The 25,007-nt window shown below is 38.9% G+C and overlaps 2 protein-coding genes across 7 annotated transcripts in view; one reads left to right on the top strand and one right to left on the bottom strand.

The window, feature by feature from the left end:
- Positions 1-2,399: 2,399 nt before the first annotated feature.
- RIOK3 (RIO kinase 3) lies at positions 2,400-12,977 on the bottom strand. Of its 2 annotated transcripts, none has more exons than XM_026122762.2 (13): positions 12,800-12,977; positions 11,962-12,083; positions 11,077-11,222; positions 10,843-10,947; positions 10,169-10,278; positions 9,252-9,395; positions 8,559-8,686; positions 7,276-7,467; positions 6,603-6,762; positions 6,007-6,087; positions 5,831-5,920; positions 5,337-5,444; positions 2,400-3,742 (listed from the first exon to the last, which is right to left on the bottom strand). In XM_026122762.2, the coding sequence occupies exons 1-13, from the start codon at positions 12,863-12,865 to the stop codon at positions 3,641-3,643; spliced, it is 1,554 nt and encodes a 517-aa protein (XP_025978547.1). In that variant the 5' UTR covers positions 12,866-12,977; the 3' UTR covers positions 2,400-3,640. The 2 variants fall into 2 exon arrangements, with proteins under 2 accessions (XP_025978547.1, XP_064363374.1); XM_064507304.1 differs by lacking the exon at positions 12,800-12,977 and adding an exon at positions 12,568-12,679.
- Positions 12,978-13,099: 122 nt separating this feature from the next.
- Positions 13,100-25,007, top strand: part of TMEM241 (transmembrane protein 241) — a 68,234-nt gene continuing 56,326 nt past the window's right edge. For 2 of the 5 annotated variants that reach the window (XM_026122764.2, XM_026122763.2), the window contains exons 1-2: positions 19,290-19,496; positions 22,751-22,797. In XM_026122764.2, the coding sequence (XP_025978549.2) occupies positions 19,425-19,496; positions 22,751-22,797 (119 nt within the window). In that variant the 5' untranslated portion in view covers positions 19,290-19,424. Of the gene's footprint in view, positions 14,226-14,734; positions 15,586-16,791; positions 16,836-19,288; positions 19,497-22,750; positions 22,798-25,007 lie in introns of those variants that run through there. The other 3 variants (XM_064507305.1, XM_026122768.2, XM_026122772.2) reach the window with 3 other exon arrangements.

Genomic DNA, 25,007 nt, shown 5'->3' with positions numbered 1-25,007 from the left:
GCGGCCGTTGGGTGCGGCGCAGCGCCTGCGGCCGGGCCTGTCGCCTCGCCGCCTGCTGGGCAGGGCGCCGGCGCGACGTGCTGGTCGCTTCTGCGTGAGGAATCGGCTGTTGAGAGAAAAGTAATGAAATTCAAAGTGACTGCTTCTATTCCTTCCAGTGTGTTAACGCTAGAATTTCATACCACTCTTTACCCGTGCCCCGATTAAATATTTTTTCCTATACCTTAAGGTATACCTCTTAAATAAACACCTAGTCACCATAGCTTTAGCTGAGGCATTTCATACAGGAAATGAACGGGTTTGCACGTGAACAACCTTTTACAGTGCTTTCTGGAGAAAATGAGAAAAGAAACTTTGGGGGAAAAAAAGGAACCAGCTACTTAACAGTGTTATGTGAATTTGTTTATGCTTCTCTTCATAATCGCTAAAATGCAGATATTACTGATACCACAATTAAAGCATTTAACTGCTTTTTAGTGGCTATGGTTATAAAATATATCAGAAAGAGAACTTAGGTTTTTATACTTAAAATGCTCCTTATTTCAGGAATTATGTTTATTAATGAAGCATTATTAAAGTTAAAATCTGGATTGCTTCTCAATATTCATGTTTATTTCTTACTTGCATTTTAGTCTGGACAATAAACTCATCAATTTTGTTTGCTCAATGCACTAGTCTAATGTGCTTTTTCACTGGTTACAAAACGCTGGGTATCACTGAGAAATTCTGTGAGATCATCACCAATTTCTTATTTGCTTATTGACCATTAGGTTCAGAAAGGGGAGTAAACAAAAATAGAGAAAAAAAACACATGCAGATCATACGATTTAAAGTTTTCAGATCAGACTGGAGCGACACAATTAGGCAGAGGAAAAATACAAATGTAAGTACCTCTTATTAACAGAGTATTTTGCAAACAACTGCTTGCTGACTTGTGATCCACTTGGACCAAGTTCAATAATTTCACATTCAACTAGAGAAACTGAAGTCAGGACAAGGAATTGTAACAAGCTATTTGTTCTGCCAACCCCTTCTGCCCGATGAAATAATTACATGCTGACTAGAGAAGACCATTACTTCTAGAGTGTTCAGAGTACTTTCAAGTTTATAATTTTTTTAGAAAATAAAAACCTCATTGCACATTAGCTGAACACTTTAATTAATTCAAAGTCAAAATTTAAGAAGCGCTACCAATGCTTAACTTTCTACTATTTCCCTACAGGACAGTATTTCCTCTTTTGAGTACTGAAAATGGAATATACACATGGTAGAAAAAAGAGGTGTGTATGGGGGAAAACAGCAATTGAGTATTTAACATTCAACTTTGTGACAGTCTTAGAATTAGCCATTAGAACAGTCATAACCACAGAAAAGTTAATGAAATCAATGACTATGATTTTGACCATGATAATCTAGATTTAAGTGATTCAACTTGCCTAAAAAATAATCATTTTGTTTCACAGGAGTTAAGGAAAATGCTTGTTTTACCAGCTTCTTCCCTTCCTCCCCCTGCAACTGCTTTGGAGAGTGTAAAACACCCTGTAGAGATTCCTGAGCAAATTTTAAGTGCTGGAAGTGAAAAGTTGTTTGGGCAACAATTTTTTGTCCAAGAGAAAACGATAAGCAGGCCCACTGGCTTTAAATCACAGGTTTGGAGAGCATTTTAGAGTCTGGGGTTTTCTGTTTATTTTATTTTTTAAATCTGTGCTAGATAGATTTTAGACAGGACCTTTTAAAAATTGCAGAGTGGCAACTGAAGTTCCTGTTCAAGCACACTGCTACTGGCAACTTCCTTTCTTTCAAATGAAGGTTTATTTTTGCTGTCTTTCTTCCCCTCTCACTTCTGATGCAAACATCCTTCTTCACAATTCAACATCGTTACCAGACAAGAAAGGTGTACTGCTTTGGAAACAACCTTCCCCCCCCCCCCCAAGAAACCAAGAGGAATACTGAAACTTTAAATAAGCCTAGAACGTGACTAAGGTTTTCTTTTTAAAAGCCTATCTTAACGGTTTGAGAAAGGTTTGATTATATTTAACAACAAACTGTACCACCTCTGTATCAGTATGTATTCTTCTATTCTTTCCCTTGTGTTCAATTTCAGGCAATCATTAGGAGAATACTTATGTCTCTAAAAGACTTAAGTTCCTTTACTTAGGAGAGTAAGGGGCAAAGGGCAACATGACTGACTAATTCAAAAAAGGGAACAGTATCCCAGCCCCAGAGATGAGACAGGCACAAAAGTCAAGGTTATTTAAAGTAGCCATCAAAATAGTCAATCATTTTTATGTTACAATGAACTACTGCAGTCACACCCTAACACCACTTCATTTTAGTACTGAGGATTAATGACCACCAATTCATTGCTTTTAGAAAGAACCACGCAAACAATACCACCACAAGATCTTAAGTTTTTACTTTGCCATCAGTTTTCCAATAGAAAAAAATCACTTTCACAGCACACTGTGAGAATATCACACCTAGCAACACTATATTCTGCTTGATAAAGAGCAGCATCAGAAAGAGCAATCAACAAGTTAAAAAGTTGATCAGAATTCAATTCTAAACAATTGCGCTACATTAATTCATCCTTAAATGTGTCAGAGAGAAACTTTGCTAGATTTTTAGAGCTTGCTAAAATTACTGAAGTGTTATGCATAAACATTCAGAAAGAAACACTGACATTGAGAATAAAAGCATTAGAGACATTTTTGAGCTTTACTTGTGCATGTGTATGCAAAAAGCTTTTTAAAAATAATTCTGATCAGACTTGGTTCTCATTGTCTATGATTACTTTCCAGGTGAATAAGAATGATGCTCTACTCAGAATTCCAGTGTAGGCTACAAAGTTAATACAGAGAATCACTTCTGGCTTGCACAGAGTCCTTAGAAAGACTTCCATGTTAAGAATGAAGCTAACTGAACTTGCTCTTTGCTATGCAGCCATGTCATAGCCCTCAGGATTTCCTGCTATTTCACCAAAGAAGTCCTCTGGTTGGTTTCAAATCTCCGCTTCTCATGGAATACCCAATTATATTCACAAAGGTAGTTTGTGCCATGTTCCCATTTACTTTATATATGCAAAAATCTGGACTTTTTCATTTAAAGACACTGTTTTGTTAAATTAACATTTTCATCATATGATTGCAGCCCATAATATGACTTTTTGTTTTGCTCTCAGGGGAGAAGGGCAAAAGGCTCTGACATTGTGCCTATACACAATTTTTTACTAGCTTTTCAAGTAGCAATAAGAAAGAAGCACTCTTCTAGGATGCTTTCCCATAAATACTTTAGACAATCTAGAATTTAATTTTTTTTTAAAACTAATACATATAAGCTCTGAATCATGCAAAATATGACCACCTCAGCTACATTAGTCTAATGTAACTGGACAGTTGGTGAAGGTGTCAGAACATCCAAAGAGGCAGTGATATTCCATTCTCACAGTGCCAGCCTCACTTGTGGGCTAAGTTAAAAAAAAACACTGACGCATCACCATATGCTTGCTGTGTTTTCCATTTTGGTATTCGAAGTCAACCACTCTCTCTTGACAGTGGTAGCTGATGTTTACCACTGCACCAACATAGTTAGAAGCAGCAAATTTGTGTTTCTTTTTTCTTTAGCAGCTATACACTCAGTGCTATTTGTCATATATAGGCGGGTCTCCATCACTTGGAAATGCAGACACTTTCTTTCCATGTTTCTGCACATGATCTTCATTCACCTTCTCCAAAGCTTCAATCTAGAGATCCAAAAATAAACCCATTCTGAAATCATAAAACCATGCCTGCACCGGGATCTTTCCAAATACTGTTGAAAGGTAGATTTAGGTGACTGATCACATTTATACAATATTTCTATTTCAATGATTCAGTCAAATGTATGATACAATATACTTTGTAAGTACAGCTTGAAACATCTGTTTTCCATGGTTTAGTAGAACAAACAGCACTCCCTTTATAGCTTCGTGCTATATAACTTAAATACATGAGTTACAGGGAAGACATGATGTTTATTATATCTTCAGCTATATTCCCCAATGTGCAAAAGAATCCCTTTCTCCAGCTCTGAACACCTCTGCTGTAATTCAGGCCATCCATCAGTATTGGAGAAATTGCAAGTAATATTAAGATTACAAACCCACTGCCATTGTTATCAATGGTGAAAGCAGAACACAGTCACATTTAAATGTTTTGCACAATGAAAGTATCACAATTCTGTAACTTACTTCAATCTTCAAATTGTTGTTTGGATTACTTCCTCTTACACTCCAAGGGAGATAAGTTTTAGTTACTAGAGATCAAAGTCTAAGTTCAAAGATCAGAGGTGGGCTACTCAAATTCACATATATAAAAAAACAGCTATGTAGCTATGTAAGACTTTTCTATTAAAAAAACCCACAAGATCACAAACTGGAAGATTAAAAAAAAATAAAATAAAATAAAATAAAATAAAAGGATTACCCCAAATTCACAACACAGATAAACACTTTTTTTGCTTGATAAACTGATCTATAAGCACTTTGGAACAGTCTTTAAAAAAAAAAAAACCCACACCTTTATGGCTACTTTACACTGTGTTCCATTTCCCTCCTTCTCGATTTGAGAACTTTTGAATAGCTTTAAATTCTCATCTACTACATGCAGGACCAGTATCAACTTGCCCTGCTTTAATAAGACAGGTTAGAATTGCCCTACAACCCTTATTTTAAATAGTAAATGCAAAGTTTTTGATGACTTAGTGTCTGATATATCAGGACTCATGCCTGGAGGGGTTACAGCCAAAACTTGAAAATAAAAAGTGAAAAAGAGACCAGAGATTCCTAGTCCATATTTAGATGAGTATGAATTTAGGTGTATCGTTTTAGGCTTAGAACATGCAAAATGTTAGCCTACAATCATAAATTTAGTAAATTAAAAAGTGTAAAACAATTAACTGGTAAAAAATAAGCATGAAAAATAACAGATTTGTTTGTAAACAGCTTTCCTTTTTCTGCACACCACCTTTAATATTTGTAAGGCAAGACAATAAAGGCAGCTTTTAGCAAGAATAGCCTAGCAAATTATCCAGAACACTGAAAGGAGCAGCTATATGCAAGATAGAGCTCCTCAGCCCACTCCTGCTCTCTGTGGTCCCAAGTCTGAAAGGCTCTGTTGGTTTAGTTTCTGAAAATGTTTGTTTCAGGTTGAAACAATTGAGTTTTGATAAGGAGATGGGGAATGGCTGCTGAAATTACACTCATACACATCAATCATGCTAACTAAATTTGGAAGTTGAAGAATTACAATAGCTGATAGCTAACCAAATTAAAGTGTTAAACACAAAGAAAGTTATACCTCTGCTTGGAAGTCTACTTCATTGTCAGCTGCAATATTTAAATCTGAGACAGCATTGAAGAGTTCACGCTCATTAAGTGCTTCTGTCACACCTCCTTTCTGGAAGAACTATTCAATATAGAAAACATACATTAAACAGCGTCTTTACTACATGATACATAGCTTTCCTTTTCCTTCCACAAGTTACAATTACTAATTTTTAGTCTGTCATTTTTGTCGTCTGTCATATTTGTTGATCTACAGACAAGATAAAAATCAAAAGAAGTTCTCAACTTTAGTAGCATCGTTTTATTCATCTATAGTTTATTCCCCTTAGAGGAACATCATTCAATATTGACAAATTTCCAAGACTGACCTCATACATAGGTGGTGATGATCATTTTAAAAATAAAAAGTTGAACTGGTTGATTTTTATTAGCTTTGAATTGAACTGATGCTGTTTTCCTTGAAAAACATTCAGTGTAAGAGCAGACTGTCAGATTAAGATGTCCTACCTGTGAAACATTCCTACAGTCTCTGAACAAAAACTCAAGCCCATGAGGATGGGTTGGCTCCACAGACTGACTGACATCAATAAGCCACACCTATACCCAGAGAGAGAGAACAACTCACTTGTATTAACATTTCACATTTGATAGAACCTTTGCTTCCCATGTTAAGAAGATACTACCTTTCCATCGTGCCAAAGCATGTTGTATTCACTCAGATCAGCATGGACCAGATTGCACTCTTTATACAACTGTTGCATCATCTGCAAGGAACCAGGTCAATGGAAAAAACAGGTATGTTCCAGTCAACATTATTTGTTTTGTTATGGTCATGCAAACAATTTCCCCCCTTCCCTCCCCACTTTGTATCATTTTTTCCAAGCCTACAGCAAAGTTTCATATGGGCAATTGCAGTTTTAGTGAGCTACCTGCAGACTTAAGCTTTTATCACTAAACTTAGTCCTGCTAAGTCAGAAGAATCACTCTGGTAAACTCGTGTCATTTCTGCCAATAAGTGCAAGTGCATTAGACAGATAGAAGTTCTCTAAATATACCTATCATTCTCATCCCTAGCAGAGAGGAAATAAGTATCACATTCCTCCCACCTCCATGCATACTTTCTTGTTTATTTTAAGTCGTTCTTTATCTTGACTCTATATTGAAAGTGTTGTAGGCATCCTGAAAAGTATGTAGATGCCAATTTGTCCTTTAAGGTATTTCCCTAACAAAAAAAAAAGAAAAAAAAAGCCAGAACTGGGAGAAAAATCAGCAGTCTTACATTAAGAATCTGATAGTAGGCCTTTTTCATATCTTCACTACTAAGTTTTACATCCTTTAGTTTTGGAGCTGGGACTTGATCCTGGCCAATGAAAGACATAACCAAGACATGCTTCTTAAGGATAACCACTTGAGGACAAGGAATTCCTGCATTTTGCATTCTGTGGAACAGAAAATAGACATTGATTAAAATATATTATTTTTATATACAAACACACATTTGTGTGTATATGTATGCGTGTGTGTGTGTGTGTATATATATATATACACACACACACATATACACACACACACACTCTAGTTCTTGCTTGCTCTTTTGCAGTCTTAAGAGCTAAAGAGCTGTGTATGAGCAAGCTGATTCAGAGTCAAAAGATCTATTCAGTATTTCACATAGGATAATTTGGATCTTAAAGTGGTCATAACAAAACCTCACCAAAAACTAACTGCTTTTAGAGCTAGAGCCTGATAACATCAAGGACCTATGAGTTCTGCAACCAAATCTCTAAAGCTGCTAATTCATTAAACCATCAGAAACTAGAAGCTTATTCAAACTATGCCATGTTTTAGGTTTATTTAACCTAAAATCAAATCTAGACTTCTACCCAGTCCTAGTGCAACTTCCTTAAACAGGAAATGGGAAACTGATAGTATCTGATAACTATATGTTTTTGTACCTTGTCAAGTTATGCATTTCTTTCTCAGCCCACATACGAATAATCTTACGTGGATTCAATTTACTGAAGCGGTCTTTAAATCTGTAGTCATCTTTAATATATTTGTCACGGTTCTTGAATTCATTAAGAGTTGTTTTAAACACTTTGATGGCACATTCTGGAGGTATAACTTTATCATCTTCATTTGTACTTCTGGTGGAAAAAGTCATACAAAGTTAACTATTCACTCACATCCTTACAAGCAAACACAGGACTTTGCTTTAATGTTGTAAGATGCGGTGATTTTTAAGCATAAGAGAAAAGATCTGATTTTTGTATCAAGTTTGAAAGCCACTTCAAGTTAAATCTGCAAGAGTTCTATGATTAAGTTTAGATCTTGAACGTTGATTTTGGGAATTTCAATTATACGCTGCTTATCAAATAGATTCCGTTTCCTAATATGTTAATAACATGTCAATAATTTAGTTAGGAATCACAACTAACAACAGCTCTCTGGATGGATGTAATTATTTCAGATATATTACAAATGAAGTAAATTCTTGCATTAGAACTATAACCCTAGTCACACTGTTTTTTGGTAAGCATCAAAAGATGTTGCCAGTTGAATAATAATAAGCAATGGAATCCTCTTGAATACCATTCAAATACAGGTGAGAAAAATACAGATCTTTTCCCTACTATTCATTTCTCCCTCTCATATTTGTATATAGATAATCTGTATTGGATTTAATTAGTTCTTACTTAACATACTTTAAATAAGGGTGTTAATTGTAATTTCAATATAGTCTGTAGTCTTACACAACTTCCAAAGTGAACAGCATCTCAATGCTATTCTCAAGCTATCCTAAAAGTAAAAAAGAACAACTCCAATAAACTGCACAGATGGAGGTGGGAGCTGATAACACAGTGACCTGTATGGAAAGGCATCTTCAGGTCGCCAGAGATCATCATGCCAGTTCCACAGCCTGAGGCAGGTCAGTGGAAACAGTTCCCAAAAATTTCAGAGACTTATTTGTGTGTATAAAAAGGTTTTCTACAGAAGTTACAGTGGATTTGTCCCTGTTCATTAAACAGCCTGCAGGAAAGAAAGTAGGGATTGTTTGCTTTAAAGTTGGCAAAGTTGGTTTTCAGAATTTGTTATTATCTGCGTATATGTTAATACAAATGTCAAATCTTAGGAAAAAGATTAAAAAGGCAGAATGTTTAAAGTGTTTCTGTGGTTTCCCCTTTTTAGACTATCTCTGACAGTTAAGACTAGTGTCAATAACAAGTAATGTACGTACTTTCCTCCATATGCATGAAAAACAACAGATTCTTTTCCTGTGCTGATGCAGCCTGTAATGGTCTCTAGCATCCCAGCGTTGACCATCTTGTACAGAAGTAAACGTGTCTTCGGATCCACTGCTTTCTCCTACAAGTGTGAAATGAATACTCGATTCATTAACATCATTAAGGTAAAGCAAAAGGATTTTTTCCAGAGTGTTTATATACTACAGATGTCTAACTACATGGAAAGAACAACATATTAATTGATACGAAAAACTCAGATGAAGCAAAGCTAAGTCTTTCTAGCACTGTCATCTTTACTCCTTAAGATTTAATACTCTCAGGTAGATTGTGAGCTGTGCAGCAGAGTATTTTCCCAATTCTGCATACAGTATAGACACTGTCATTGCTTAAAAGCACTTCGTATAGGGTTTTTCAGTCTTAAAAAGAGTGAATCACAATATCCTAAATATTATACTCATTTTACAGCAGTAACAGCAAGATAAAAACAATACACCCAAGTTTAAAGAGTCCACAGCAGGAAGTACCAGAGGCCCTACTTGAGACCAGGCCTACAAAGCATGACAACTGACTTCCTAAATTATTAAATTGTGGAGTGTAACTGGTCACTTCATCTTCCTGACAGGATTACCAGAACAGTCTTCAGTTGTTACACAAAATAAAGGATGTAAAAACAGTTAAAAACATACAGCAGTGGAGTGCTCCTTCTTTTCATGGAGCCTTGCACTTCGACGTTCCTCAGAGTACGCATGTTGCTTTAAGGCATTGAAGACTTGATTGGACAGCTTTAAGTCCATCCCAATTCCATCCCCAACTTGGAATTCAGGTGCAAACTACAAGCAGATATAATAGGATTTCAAGCATTATTACTATCAGACATCTCCCTCCCCCCAAAAATCTGCATAAGTAGAAATTTCTCATTCCAAGCTGCAAAAACTTAGATTAGGACCTAAGTGACAGCATTCCACAAAGTGAGTTTCACAGAGGTTAAAAACAGATTGCTCTAAATTCAGAAATCAAAATTCTGCCTCAAATAAGTAATATGAGATAACCTAACATCCTGTAAAGATAGCATTTGAAGCATTTCCTTATTTGCAGGAGCTGTACCAATTAAGGCAAATTTAAATGATGGATAAACAGATTGTCAATTGTTCGATATACAGCTTTTCAAAATAAGTTGCTTGGGTGAGCATGCAAAATGAATTCAAAGAGTTTAGATTACATGTTTTACTTGCTCAAGTAAAACCAGAATTGCTGGTAACTTTATTTTATCAAAACAGTTTTGTACAAGTTCTTCAATCTTTTCATTAGCATACTTAACAACAGTTAACTGTTGACAACTAACAACATATTAAACAATAGAAAATGCACAACCCAAATTCCTACTTTGAATAACTAATCCAAGCATTAGCTTTTTTACATTGCTTTCATTTCATGTGAAAAAGTAAAAAAATAAAAAAAATAAAAAAAACCCAAATCAACATAACAAACAGTAGCACAGACAAACACTAGTTCTTTAGTTGAACTACAGCATTCCAAGCATTTTTGTAAAATACATTTTTATATACATAACACACAGAATAAATTTTCTGAAGTTTTCACTTACATTTTCCATGCGAGCAGTGTTCTTTCTTCCACATACCACTTCATCATGCTTAGTAGTAATGTCTTTTCCCTTTCCTATGAAGCCCTTTTTTGGGGTAATAGTAGGTTTATCTGCCAGTAGTGAAAAACTGAATCAAAGTTTGCATTTAAGTAAATATAACTAATGTTCATAAGGTTCCAATATGCCAACAAAAGTTATATAGTTTTTATTTATTAAAAAGAATAAACTACTTCAGTTGTGTGATCTTAACATAGTTATCTTCTCTTAGCCTAAAGGTGTTGACTTCTTTTGCTATGCCATGACTACTTCTGCGCCTTCTCTGGGGTGAGACGCACACTTTTGGCACATTACAGATATAATATTCTATATGATGTGCAGATGCCCAATACATACTCTAGCTAGATGTAATGACAAATATACATACCCCACAATACAGTTCATATATGATAATAATTATTTCAGATAATAATTATCTGAATTATCACTGAAGCCAGAATACAAGAAGAGAGAAATCTGAAGTCACCAGACTAACTTCCTGCGCAGCACCTCACAATCAGATGACCTGTTTTCTTTACAGCCAGTTCCCCTACATTCAGGAAACTTAAGTATGGCTTTTTTTTTTTGGTCTAAATATGTAACAGGAAATTTTTGTGCTGTTTAGAATTAACACATACCTGCTCTATAAGGATCATGACGGGTATCTTGCCAATCAACCTCATCCTCTGAACTGTCACTGTCAAAGGGATGCACCTTCCGATAATTTTCAAAGGATATGGAGACTTGAGAAACAAAACAAACATGCACGTTTGTGGTTATCAGAGATTCACTACTTCCTCACAGCTCTGTCAACTTAAACAGAATGCCATAAAATTTCTCCAAAGCAAAGATATCACCTTTAATAAGAGTACCTTTGCTATCTCCATTGAACTTCTTCTCTTCACGCCGAAGCTGTGCATCATATTCCCTGTCAAATTCCATCTGCAGCATCTGAGCTAGCATTAGGTCACTAGACGTGTCAGTATTTTCTCCTGTAATAAATGGTCCTTCAGCAACACTGTGTAACACAAAAAAAGGAATTAAAACAAAAATTTAGCTAAAAACAGTAATCTAAACACAAACACCACTATATACCATTTCATTACTTTATACAAAAAATCTAACACAGAGCTGCACAGAAACTAGTGGATCTAAACAGAAAACAACTCTAAGGAGTAACAGAGCTCCATTTCTCTCTTTACCATTCTTTTACCGTGGAAATGTTACCTCAATGCGTTTATTTACCATTCTGTAAGAAGCATCAGGCATCTTAAAACAGATGCCATTCATGAAAAAGAAGGCTTACAGCTGAACTCAGTGTTGTATTGCTCTGCTTCACAGAAAAGATCATGGGGAGAAGTCTTTGTATGAATTTAGTAGTAAGCTCTTGGGCTGTGTTTTGAGCTTCCAAATACTGAGAGGATACAAATAATAATATATATGAACAACAGAACAGGCAGTTTTCAAAGTAACCTAGCACACTATTAACAAGAGTCTCTAAAAAAAGAAAAACATTTTTGACAATATTTCCCAAAATATAGCTTATGGATCCGCTTAAAGCGCCCAAAACCCTGAAGAAAGCAGCAGGAAAGAAATGGTGACAGTTAAGAGTCCATAAGGAAGAATTCTAACAGGATTTTAACAGAAGTTTAACATTTAACTATATTGTTACACATGAAGTATACGGCAAGGAAATCCACAAGAGATAACATCAACTTGACAACCATCAAGACTACTAATCCAAGACTTAAACTTACGCAACCACTTCAGGAAAAGCAGCATTTTCTTCTTCCAGCTGCAGCTCTTTTGCCAGCTGTTCACTCATTACATCAGCAAGAGAACATGATATTGATGTAGGTTTAGGTGCTCCCCAGGGACACTGTAAAAAAAACATTTTCCTCAAGTTGGCAAGAGGATGTAAAGTCAACCCCCAATAATCCCCATAACTAGATATCACTGGCTTTAAAGCAAGCTGATACAATCACACAGGATTTTGTTTTCTACAGGCACTTAAGGAAGTATGATTTTCTAAAGTACAGGAAAAAAAACTCAAGGAGTGACTTCATAAACTCGGTGGAGAAAAGAATGATTCAAAGGGTGCCGATCGTCAATTATTAACGGCAAAAAGAAAGAAAAAGAAGAAGAACGAAAAAGAAAAAACATTCCAGTTTGTTGGTTTCGGGACCTCTGAAGGCGGGAGGAAGCCCACATACTGAACATAAAACAGCACCAAAAGTTAGCTCACACATCGTCCCTGTAAAACTGCTCTCGGAATAACACGCTAGTAGTTTACACAGAAGCTCCCTCCCCCGTTTTCAGAGCCCCGGGAGGACAAACACCGCAAATATGCCTTCGAAACGCACCGACACCCCCACAGCCTCGGCTTGCGGAGAAAGAGAAACCCAGCTGAGTTCTGATCGTAGCACTGATAACCAGGCGCCTTCTGCTCCCGGCCGCGCTCGGCGAGCGGTGACTCACTTATCAGGGGCCGGCAGCAGCTCCCCACCCCCCACACCCCGCGCAGACCGCGCGCGCAGCGGCACGTAGGGGTCCCCAGCGCCCGGGGCCGCCCGCCGCCCCCCACGCCGCGCTCACCTTGCTCTGCCAGGCGGGACCCGGCCTTGCCTCAGGGGGGGCGGTGGCGACTCCCACCGGGTCCATTTGTACATGCAGGGGGGCGCGGCGGCGGCTGAGGCCCTCCGGCGGGCAGCGTCGCTCGAAATACAATCCCTTCCGGCTTCTCCTCGGTTCTCCCTTATCGTAACCTGCCGTCCGCGCTCCTCATTGGCTGGCAACGTGATGCCACCGCCCGCCCTTCCGGTGACGTCGCAGGAGCCAAGGTAGCACCTCCCTGTAGAGGCCGGAAACGCTCGTTCCCAGAGCCCTGGCACCGGCAGCGGCAGCGGCAGCGGCAGCGGCAGCGGCAGCGGCAGCGGAGGTGGACACGGCCGCCGTGCGGGGCCAGGGCGAGCCCGGAGCCGTGATCCCAGCCCTACGGAGCAGGCGGAGAGCGCAGAGTAAGGAAGCCACAGCAAAAAATCCCTAGAAGGGCGAAGCCACGAGGGAGGGTCGCTGAGGGAAAACCGAAATTCGGAATGTCTCCTCTTGTCTCAGGAAATAACTAGAGAAGAAGAAAAGTAAGCGTAAGCAAAACCAACTCATTTGATCCTGATCCCTTAGTTTACCATAAATACAATTTGAACGCAAATACTTTGTAGGTGATCCTACACCTGTTGTACTGCAACTTTATATATAACATTTATCTGCAAAATAGTATTGTAATTAAAACGTACTGTTTCCAGGAAAATAAATTCTCAGTTAAAGGGATGGGGGCAACTTTTTGGCGTTTTGCTACAATACACTTGCTGTCTTACCTCTGTTGGAGCAGGTTTCCCTGCAGTGAGGAAGCAACGTCTAGGAACCTCCCTGAGCCCGGCCCATCCCCTGGTATCAGAGGTATCTGTAAATATGAGGCCACCGTGTCTTTCCGACCACTGTCAATAACCAGAAAGCCAGCCTCACACGGGGGTTGGTCCAGGCACAGGAGAAACGGTAAGGGGTCTGAACGCCACCTGGGCAGCCCCAACGTGCTCAGGGTACGTGCCCTGTGAAACATCGGGCGCAGCCTGTGCATCAGGGCAGACCTCGCAAAACCGCTGTCAGCAGCTTGGGCGTGGGAGAGTCCGCTTGGTCAGGCAAAGTCGGCCTGCTTTGCCCTTGAGGACCGTCCCTCCCGGTGCCAGTGACAGGGTGGGCTGGCCGGGTCCGGAGAGGGCCGGGAACGCAGTCGTGATCCTGCCCGCTACATGCAGCGAACAGACACGGACACGTGTGCCTGGAGATGCAGCCGGGGGGCACAGTCTGGCCCTGTGGTCGCAGTGTGGTTTGTGCCCTCTCTGCCCATGGCCCTGGAGAAGACAGATTATTTCTCCTCTCTTTGCAGCTGCCTTTTGGGGGTTGAAGACTGCTGCCATGCCCCCATTAATTTGCCTCGGCTAAATTTACCACTGTCGTAAATGAGGTGAGTGTCAGAGGAATGTCCTGCTGTCCTGAGAAAATCATTACTCTAGCACAACTGTACAAGCACAGATTAAGAAACACTTTTTTGTATTTTTTTGATCAAAAAGACATTAAAAATGACTTAATATTCGTTTGCCTTTTAATTCAGTTTTTAATGTTCAGAAATGAGTCATTTTTAATATTCTTCAGTTCTGCAATTTTACATAGGATTCAAAGCAAGTCCTGCCTGAATAAATATTATGATTGAGGCCTTGATCCCATGACCCCTTATATGAATGGATCAAGCTTAGAAATGAATTGTATTAAGAGGAAATGTTCTATAAAATGACATGTAAACAAAATTATTTGCCACACATTCACATCTCCTAATAAAAATACAGTTAAAAATCTAGAGGGAGCAGAAACTTCCCTTTATACTATTCAAAATATTTCCAAAGCTGTTTGGCAATTGCTGAATATGTAGTTAAAAGTAGTCATTTGCAGAAATGTCTGTCTTCATTCTTGCTGTAGGAAAATACATTGCTTATGGCTGAGAACAAGCCTCCCACTTTTAACAGAAAATGCTGCAAGAAGAACAAAGAGAAGTATCAATATAACATTATGTATGAAAATGATATTTCACTAAAATAACAAGTCAAAAGTATTTTGATCACGTGCTCACATTAGTCTTTGTAGATACCTGTAAACTTTTCTTACTCTTTTTGATACAGTTAAAGCCTTCTAGGTTGAATTTGTAGTACAATACAAAGTATATACTTTTGTCTGCAAAAGACACATTTGACATTTTTACAGATATTCAAAGCACTTTAACATATGCTCTGGAAAGGAGAAATGCTACGTAATCTACCTTGCCATTTCTATTGCATCCATTACTGTGACATGTAAGTGTCCTGCTTAGGCCAGGATGGGCCGCTCCTTTCAGCAGTGCAAATCAGATGTCTGTTTTGGGCCACCTCCTTATGAATCATGTAGGATTGTGTCTCACGGACTAAAAAGCTTGAATTTGCCTTGGTGCAGTGGGGACTGTTCAGCTGTTAAGCTTTGGTCACTGACTTTGTCTATAGGGCTAAGGCGGCAGGTTAGACAGAATTATATGGTGGGCTGGATTTGGCCTTTGGTCTACCAGTTAGGTTCTCCTCTCTCTCCGTAGTTTAGGCTACGCTCACCAGTTCCCTGTTTATTCTGCTTTGTTTTGTCCTCTAAAAAACAGGATGTACACGTACAGAGAGAAGCCTGTACCTTGAATTACCCGAGCAAAGTCAAAATGACAACTGCACAGACACCGCCTTGCCAATATATCAGCTGGCAAGAATGTGGCTTACCTACACCCTAATAAAAGAACGCCCAGCAATCATGGCAAGGTGGGGCATGTCTTTCACTGTTTCTCTGCCTCCCTAGGATATTTATAGTTTATGCGTCATTGACATGCATAAGAACTGCTATGAAATCTGGTTTCTATTTGTTTTTGTCTACATTTGGTTTCTATTTGTTTCACTTTTTTTTTTTTCCTCTTTCCGGGGAGGCTTGCAAAACAAGTATTGCAAACAGTGTTAGTTAAGCAATAAAACCTACAGTTTGTGAAATCACTTTTTGTTAAATTTCTCAAGCTGCTGAAGGCAGAGAACACACAGAAATTTCTCAGTTTGAGTATCTACCATTTGCTGAATATATTTTACCATAAAATATTTTTTTAACTTGTTGTTGAACGTAAGTGTTCAGATAGTACAGCTAAAATTAAATACAAAGGGAGCAATTTAGTTTTGCTAAGACGTGCTATGAATGTTATTTTTGTCAACAAAATGGCTGTTCTCTTTCTTGTTTTCTCAAATGTGAGCTGTAACTGAAGATATCAAGGAATGTTGTTATTCTGTTTTTGCTGTTTTGTTACATAAAAAGTCCCCCAAAATTTGTTAACTTTTCCTTTCTAAAAATCACTTCCAAAGTATAATTTTTTACCATAGAAATAAGAAGTATTTTCTCCTACTTTTACTGGAAAATGACTTGGAGATTTAGAGAACTGCAAAGGAAACTTACCTTGCAAAGTAGAGGAAGAGTTTTAAATATTTCACTTAGTGCTTGTCAAATGCCTGAGTTAAATACAGACCAACAAAAGCAGGGTTTTTTAAAGCACAAAATGTCTTACTAAGCATCCCCTAATTACTAAAATTAATTTCTCTTGATGATAGTCTCACTTATTTTTAGTCATCCAAGGGCTGCAGAGAATCATCCAAGGATGACAACTTTTCCAGGAAGAACAAGTTCCACATGCATGGATTTCTAATATTAAAAAAAGAAAAGCAGGACAAGAATACAAAATTCAACTCCACCTTTGACAGGCTTGGCTTTTTTTTCTTCATAAAGAAGTTCTGCTTTTCATTTCATAAATGATTTTGAAGATCTTTTCAGAGAAAACCACATTGCATCTCCATTCAGCTTCAACTTGATAGCTAAATACAGGCAGAAAGCTGGGCTGATAAATTTAACAGGGTATTTTAAACTGATATTAATTGATATCTTGTCAGAAATTGGGAGCAGAGGCAAATTCAATCTATGTATTGCCTCTCCAGGTACCCAGAGGTGTCAAAAAAGATGTGTGTTCCTCATGTACAGGGTATGTAAAATATCTGAATCAAAGTTTATGATAAAAGGCTTGTCTAATGCATGGAACTTACATTGATATGAAGTAGCAAGTGAATATATAACAAGATATTCTGGTGTCCACTTGTCATGTGGACACTTTTATTTTGGTATGAGTCTGTGTTTTTTATACTTACACCACTTTGGGTGTGGTTTACATTCAGTGCAACTGTGCCAGGTTCTACCACCAGCAAAGAAATTGGCCTCACCTTTGCATGTCATCATGTCACTAGTGTGATGCAGCCCAATCATTTACATGAAAAATGCAGACACAGATCTGTACTACTCTGTGCATTATTCCTCTTCGTGAACAACAGAACCCTAAAGGTTCTTCTGGATTGTGGACAAAAATTTCAACAGTTGTGGAAAATGATTGGCATTTTGATGTGTAATGGAAAAACTGCCATGATCATATTTATTAGAAGCAAAACCACATCCATAAGAAAAGGCTTACATTGTTAGATTTTCCTCTCCTCTTTCCCACTGTTGGCAGTCATGATGATTCCTTTGGTATTTACGCTGCTCTTTGGATATGTCCTTCCATTCCCAGAGGTGTTTTTGCACCTCTTCTCTAACAAACTACCAGTTTAAAAGGTAAACAATTGCCGGTTTATAAAGTTCCTTCTGGTATTGCCCAAGAAACAGAAACACTGATCTTGAATGACAGCCTTCTTCTGCCAGGGCTGTTTCTCCACCTGTCCAATCTAACATATCCAGGTTTAGGCTAAAGCCAGCTCTCCCTTCAGAACAGTTCTTTGGTAGGGAGTGGCAAAAGCATTCTCTATCTGTATCTCTCTTCGAACAGCTTCACAGACTTGTCATCAGACCAGATCAAGAATGCAGAGAAAATTGTTTGTTTTGACTTGGGTGAAATTAGACTGAGTCACCTGGACAACAATATTTTCAGCCCCTCAGAAAAACTTACCTATTCAGACCTTTCTAATAACAGGCTGCAGATAGTAGAGCCTGTGTTTGCTGGGCTCTCTCAGCTTGATATCTTGATGCTGGCAGGTAACTCTCTGCATACTGTATCAAAAGGAGTTTTTGATCTCATTCCTAATTTTAAAATCCCAGTGCTATCACATAATAAAAGAAACCATTTACATAACATTTGACAGCATAAAGCATTGTGATGATGTACTGATTGATGATAATCATTTTACAGAGATACAACATGCAGTGTATACAACCTAGAACACTTTCCTGTACTTGAAAAAAAGACCCCAAAATCCTCTACTTCTGCTCTTCGCTGGCAGGTTAGAGAAGGTTGACCTACCCAGTAGTTTACTTGCAGAATTGCCTCCTGATTTCCCTTTAGGTTTAGGGCAGCTGAAAGTTCTCACTTTATCTGTAAATTGTTTTTGTAATTTTCCCAGAGATCTATTCATAGATAATAGTAAGATAGCATTTCTGATTCAGATGAAAGTTGCCCTTATACTTTACCTGTTTTTTTCAGGTCTTCAGAATGCGATTAAGATGGTGCCATAATGGCATGAGCAGCTTCCAAAGAACATTTATTGACAATATGGCTAATTTGGAACTGCTAGATCTCTCCAATAACAATATAGGTCAAATAGAGGATGATATATGGAAGATAAATTGCAAGACAAAAGTAATTTTGAATAGAAACTCAATTTACACAACCAAATGACTTTTGCATTTCAAGGCAATATATAGCTGAGATTAGGTGCATGTTTAGGTATACATGGTCAACTGTACTAGGAAATACAATTTTGCTGCTTGTGACTGAAGTCTGTTTTGTGTATTACAAGCCTCTGAAGTACTGAACTGCAAAAGACCATCCGTTAGATGCATTGTTAACACTTCATTTGAACTGCGCTTTAAGATGTTATGACAGATGCGCTTAACTGATGCCAAAAGCACTTTGTCATCTCCCATGCAAACTTAAAAGCGTAGAGATAGTTGTAACAGCTACACCATTTATTTAAATAATATCTCTGTTTTAATCACTCAGCTGCACATTACAATGCCACTAAGCAACAGGGTCATACAGTATAGACACCTCAACCAGTATACGTGTGTTTTGGAGGGACTGAATTTTAGTGTTGCCGTGAATTTGGGGTGTCTCTATTTCTTGTGCATACTGAAGGCATGAGTTAATCTGAACATATCAAGTAAGCGCTGATAAAAATCTCAATATGATGCTATTTTTTATGTCACAGTCCCTTCCATCCTCCCAGTGTGCCAGTTATCTTGGCTACGGCGGTACCAACCTCCCTGAGACGTGTAGAGGCTGTAAAACCCCTTCACGAAGCCCCTTCCGGAAGTTTCCTAGCTCCGGGCCGGCGCTGACCGGCGGGACGGAGCCCAACGGCCGCGCGCGCGCCGCGGTGGGGCCTCAGGGGCTGCGCGGGGGGGAGCAGGGGCGGCATCGCCGCTTTAAGGAGCCCGCGCCTCGCCGGCGGTGCGCAGTGCCCATTGGTCTCGTCGCGCTGCCACGTGTCGCCGTCATGGCCGGCGCGGGCGGCTGCCGCCGCCAGCCCCGCGCCGCGGCGCTGCCCCGTTGGCCTCCTCTGCCCCGCGGCGGGACATGCGGTGACAGATGTATTTAAAGCGGCCGGCGGGCGGCCTTGCCTTTTGCCTCTTCTACCTGGCCTCCTGCTTCACCAACAAGGTGAGGGCGGCAGCGGCGCCGGGTCCCGGCCGGGGGCAGCCGTTGAGATTTTGTTTCTGTTTTTTTTCCGGGGGGGGTGGTAAGAAAAGAATGGGTGGCAGGACAGCTGCTTGTCACCACCAGGGTTATGTTGCTTTTGAGTAGAAATCCTTGTGGCGGGGCGTTTCTGTCTCACTTCCTAATTTCCGTGGCAGCTTGATGCGGGAGACTCCTTGCCAGCGCCAGGCTCAACGGAGGGTGCTCTTCCAAGCAGTGCGACCAAATCAGTGTTAGGTGAGGGTCAGGTCTCCTCGGCTCTTAACTGTGTCGCTAAGAGTTACGCTCCGCTTATGTAGTGCCACTTTGCTGTCTTTTTTTCCTTGTTTCCCCTGAAAAAACTAGGAGACTTGAACTATTTAACTCCCCTCGAAGATTTAGAGGCATCTTAGAAACAGCAAAGAAACAGACCGCATTTTGGATTTACTCAGTGTCTATTAGTGAGACTCATAAATACACAGTAGCGATGCTAATCTGCTTTAAGAGATGCACAGTGGTCTGTGCCTGAAAGGATAAGATAAAAGTGAGGAACCTGCAACAAAAATAGAAGCACGCTTGCTGTATACTTTGTACTGGTTAGAAAAAGCCTGCCAGTCAATCCATCCAAAATGAGGGCTACACTATTAACAAGATAGCATTTCAGCTGAAAGAGCCACCATTGCCAATCCCAATGTGCATTTGTAATTCAGAATATAGCTGCCTTTTCTACCAGTTCCATTTTTCTGAATGTGCAGGATCTTTACATTTCAGTGATGTGTAAATTTGAAGATGAGCATATTTGGAAGAGTGAAGGGGTGATCTCTTATTATTCAGATGAATAAAATGTTAGTTATAGAGCCAGAAATTTTGCTACTTTGAAAATATCAATAGCGTTGAATATATTGTTAGGTATCTAGCAACCATTGAGCCCAGAAGCATTAGAGATCCATTTTGTATTCCAATCTGCTCCTATACATGCAGGGGCCTGACTGTATGCCAGAGTGCAGGATTTTCTCCATTAACCATCAGTTGCTATTTCAGAATTCTGAAGAATTCACAGAAGAAAATCTGTTAACCAGGAACCTAGCCAAGAAAAAAATCTTAAATATTCAAGGTTTTATGGTAATACCTAAAGAAATATTAACCTACACTGATCTGTACAGCAGTTTAACCTCTAAATTAAGGACAAGAAATGTTTGCTACTGTGCAACTTAATTACCAGTTGGTATTGCTGAAAGATCTAGGCAGAAGCAGAAAGAAAAGTATGCAAAAAATAGCCACATGGTGGATAAAAATGTGTAGCTTAAATAGTTTGAGCTAGTTTATTTGCTCACTCTAGGAGGAGGGTTATTAATGTTATCCAGTTCAGGTTAGATAGATGCCTGGCTTCAGTCTGATTCAGAGAGTGTCAGATAAGAGTGTGATTTCCCTTACAGGCAGTGGAGAGACACTGGCGCTCCAGGGAGCACCCAGAGCCTAACTTAGGCTGTGTGAATATCCTCCAAAGTACCTGAGTGGGTTTTTTTTTTTTTTTTCTCTCGCTAATTTTCCAGTGATTTGTTGGTGAGAGTGACTCTGTGGCAGCTGCCGTGAAAACAGTAATAAATAAAACCACTGAAGTCTGGGGAACTTCAGTGAAAATCATTGACACCAGTGGGTTAGATGAGTTTTAAGGCTTACCTTTAAAATGTCTTATTGTAAACTAAAGACCTGATACAGTAGCTGCTTGTTCCTGTCCTATATATCAGAGAGTGCTTCTGTGTTCCTGATGCAAATTTCTGAAAGAAAAGATGTTTTTGAAGCAAGCAGGGCATGGATTTCCTGAGGGAGAGTTAGAGAAATATAACTTTTTTCAGAGATGAAAGTGAAATCTCCCTTGTCTGTATGCAGACTACTGATTTGTGTTCCAAGGTACATTTACTATTAAGAATGTCCAGAAGTAGACTGAAGTCCAGAAATGAAGCAAAGTTGACAGAAAGAAATAATACACTTTATTTGGCAGACTGTTAGGAGCAGTGATTAGTAACAGAAAGGGGCTAGAAGAGCTGCCAAATTGTATCATGAGTTGGAAAAGACACTTGGCTTAACTGTACTTGACAGGAAGTTGGAAAGACTTTGACATAGGGCCCTTTTTCTCAACCCCACTTTAGAAATTGAATGTATGTTTTAATGTAACAAAGTTAAAATAACCAGAATATAGACTTTTTGATTGTCCCAGGCAGCGTGTAAATGCAAGTGGGGTACAGACATGTGCAAGTATATCACCTAATTTAAAACCCAAATGCCATTCTGTGACAAGTGTATGTATTATATGGCTGTTTATGGATCAGCGTGCCTTGTCTCTGCGTATATTGATGTCATCTTTTTAGTGACAACCCCCCCCCCAAAGAAAAAAAACTGGACCTTGCAAAGTGCTTAGCTCAGTTTCCTCTCTGAAAGCTTCTAGCTTCTCCTGTTACCATTGACAACGTCTGTTGGCTTCTAGCAGGAATGGCAGAGTACTTTTCTTTTCCTCCAAGGAAGTCCCAGGCGTCCTTCTCCTTTATAGGAACAATGTTCATATACTTCATCACAGGAAGTTATTAGACCCTGATATAATATGTAAAGGCATATTTCTCCCTCATATTTCTGTGTGTGTGTGTATGTATATACAGTAGTGAGAAATGACACTAGCATCCATAAACACAGATCCTGCCAAAGCAAAGTCACAGGCTACTTCTACAGAGCATAACAGCTCCAGAGTGCTTTACAGAGACTGCTTAATCTTTTACATGAAACACTGCGCTTAACTGAATGTTAGGTCTGTGAAATGAAATAACCATCAGGAGATGATTATGTTAAAATTCTCAATCTTAATTCTGCCAAAGATTGCCTCTGCAGCATGCTACAATTGTAGTCGACAAATGCTAATATTTTTTTGTTGCTGTAAACACTTTTCCATTCGGTACAAGGAGGATGCTCAGCAATTGAGAGAGCAATTTAGCAGGTAGCTCTGTCTTCATCATTCAGTGTGTCCACTCCATACGTCATGTACTTTAGTGCCAGCTACCTTCCACAATGACTGAGGCAGCATCCAGCAGTTCTGGCATAGGAAGAGAAATTATTGAAAATTTTCAGTGTCTCATCTTTTTATTTTTCTTTATTTTAGTAGGAGCTTTTTGTATTTCATTCTCTTGTGATTGCTTGTTGATGTTATAACACCATGTTTGACGTCCAGTAATTTGGTATTTGTTTTCCAGTATGTCCTGTCTGTCCTGAAATTTACCTACCCTACCCTTTTTCAAGGGTAAGTACAATTTTAAGAATACATTTGTTTGAAAAATGACTCTCTTCAGTGGATGTATTGCTGTTCCATGCTAAAGCTAACTTTAGTACTTCATGCCATTACTGGCTTTTGCTGTCTAGAAAACATACTTTATGAATGAGTAGTAAAGTGTTCATTAGTTGTCTTGATTAATTTTTAAACATCATGCTGGCAATGTATTTAAGAGATACAGACTCTCCATAATTTCTGGGTTTTCTGGAAGTCTTATGCTTTAGTGTCAAAAAGTAGCAATTACAATACAGCCTGTCTTTGGAAATGGCGCTTAAAGTTAACATTCAGATGTGGTGTATTCTCTTTCACTACGCTAATAAAAACCAGCATTAAACCAGTCTTTAGGCACACACAAATGGTAAGTTGCTTATTTTCATGCTTAGCCTGTTTGCCGAAACTCTGTATGGTAAGTCACAAGCATATCTTAATGACTGTAATGAAAAATGTAATGTTTGGCCAAGTATCCATACATACTGTCAGTGCTGTTACTAATCTGAGACATTTAGTAGAATTGCATGTGGCCTCTTAGAGTGAAGATTTCCCCATTTGTCCTTTTGGTACAGGTGTAAGATCTGCAGACACTGGATAATTTTTAAATCCTGTACCGCTGCTTAGCCTGTCTCATAATTTTTTGCCTGTCTTCCAGCCCCAGGACTGTGATCAACCAAAGAATAATTCCCTAGGGAATCTCCATTTTCTTTGAATGTACTCGGTTCTATTAAATTTGCAATGAATGTTTTCTTCAATTGTCTCATATATATACATATATGTGCACAAAAATTCTCTTGGGCAAAACTTATCATATAGGGAAAAGTTTTGAGTAATGTACATAAAATACAAATGTGGTAAGTCAACAGTAAAAGAGCATGCATTCAATGGCATGCAATTGCATTGTGGTATCTGTGTCACCACAGTTATTTCCCTTTTCTAGTATTTGGAAATGCTTTACTGCCTCAGCATCTTCATATATTTCCATAAATACTGGCTTTTAAGGGTGACTCCTCAAAAATTATTAAGAGGCTCAGATGCACTTTCTTTTAGAGCTATGGCAGATGAGCAATGGATAAAGAGTGTTATCCTCAGTAGTTCGTGCTATTATTGTCTATTGTCATTGTTTCCGTTTCCTATATAATTTAAGACTATATCAAATGGTGCTGAGGATCTGGAACTCTTACTAACTTCAACTTCTGTCCTTAACACCTGAGATGATTCTTCTATACTCTCCAAATCTTTCAAATTAAATTGCTAGGAATTCATCACTGGCTTGGGATGGAACACAGTCAAGCCTGTAGCCAGCATCAGGGATACACAGCTTTTAAGCTCTCATATGCTCCACAGCTAAACAGTGTGAAGCGAGCTTTGATAATAGCATTGAATGTTCAGCATACCCCTTATGGACAATGAGCTTGTTCTTCTCTCGCAACGTCCACTGTACGTAATGCTGCATAAGGTGAATGTGTGTGTGCGCGTGTGCATGGACGTGTGTGTGTGTGTGAGAGAGAGAGAGAGAGAGCGCTTTTAAAAATTGCTTAGATGCTTTGCAAAGAATGGGACTAATAAATAAACCCACTTATATACTAATTACAGATGTTAATGTGGTTTAATATTGCAGTACAGTATGTCTGTCTGAAGTGTGCTAAATGTTCAAGGATTTTCACCCAAGAAACACCTCTCTGAAAACTACTAGCCCAAAGAGGAAGGAAACTGATAATTTATTCAAAGCATAAAAAAGCTCAGTGTGTATCAGTACTAATTTTAAGTTATCTGTAAGCTTTTTTAAGGCCTCACGTACAATTTCCCTAGTAGACTGAGGAATCTCTTTATGAAAGGTTAAGTCATTAGGCAGATAAGTCAATGCAGAATGTCTTTAATTGTTATATACCTTTTCAGTAAGAACACCACAGTGTCGTGGTTGATGTGCAAAGCTGTCTCTCTGTAAAGAAGTTTTCTCTAGATGCTGTGGACCAAAGAGGCTATGTGCAGCATGATGATTTGATTGTTGATGACACTTCACTTGGTGCTTGCTACACAAGATGCAGGGGGGGGGAAATAACAAACAAACCCACAGTCTGAGTCGTAGGGAGTTTGTAATCTAGGCCCAGCATGAACTACCATGAGAAGTCAGAGTTAATGTTCGAAATTACCAGGACTACACTTCTCATCCTTGGGGCTTATTATTT

Source organism: Dromaius novaehollandiae, chromosome 2 (assembly GCF_036370855.1).
Source record: "Dromaius novaehollandiae isolate bDroNov1 chromosome 2, bDroNov1.hap1, whole genome shotgun sequence".
In the NCBI taxonomy this organism is placed as follows: Eukaryota; Metazoa; Chordata; class Aves; order Casuariiformes; family Dromaiidae; genus Dromaius; species Dromaius novaehollandiae.
The sequence above is the reverse complement of the archived record's forward strand: the minus strand, read 5'-3'. Positions and strand labels throughout refer to the sequence as shown.

What these genes read in the sequence shown, in the direction of transcription:
- RIOK3 (XM_026122762.2), bottom strand. Translation starts at nt 12,865, where the DNA reads ATGGACCCGGTGGGAGTCGCCACCGCCCCCCCTGAGGCAAGGCCGGGT. An exon ending in ACACTGCTCGCATGGAAAAT is followed by an intron (nt 9,396 to 10,168) that starts GTAAGTGAAAAC and finishes ATCTGCTTGTAG; the next exon opens with TTTGCACCTGAATTCCAAGT. An exon ending in AAGTAGACTTCCAAGCAGAG is followed by an intron (nt 3,743 to 5,336) that starts GTATAACTTTCT and finishes TTGGATCTCTAG; the next exon opens with ATTGAAGCTTTGGAGAAGGT.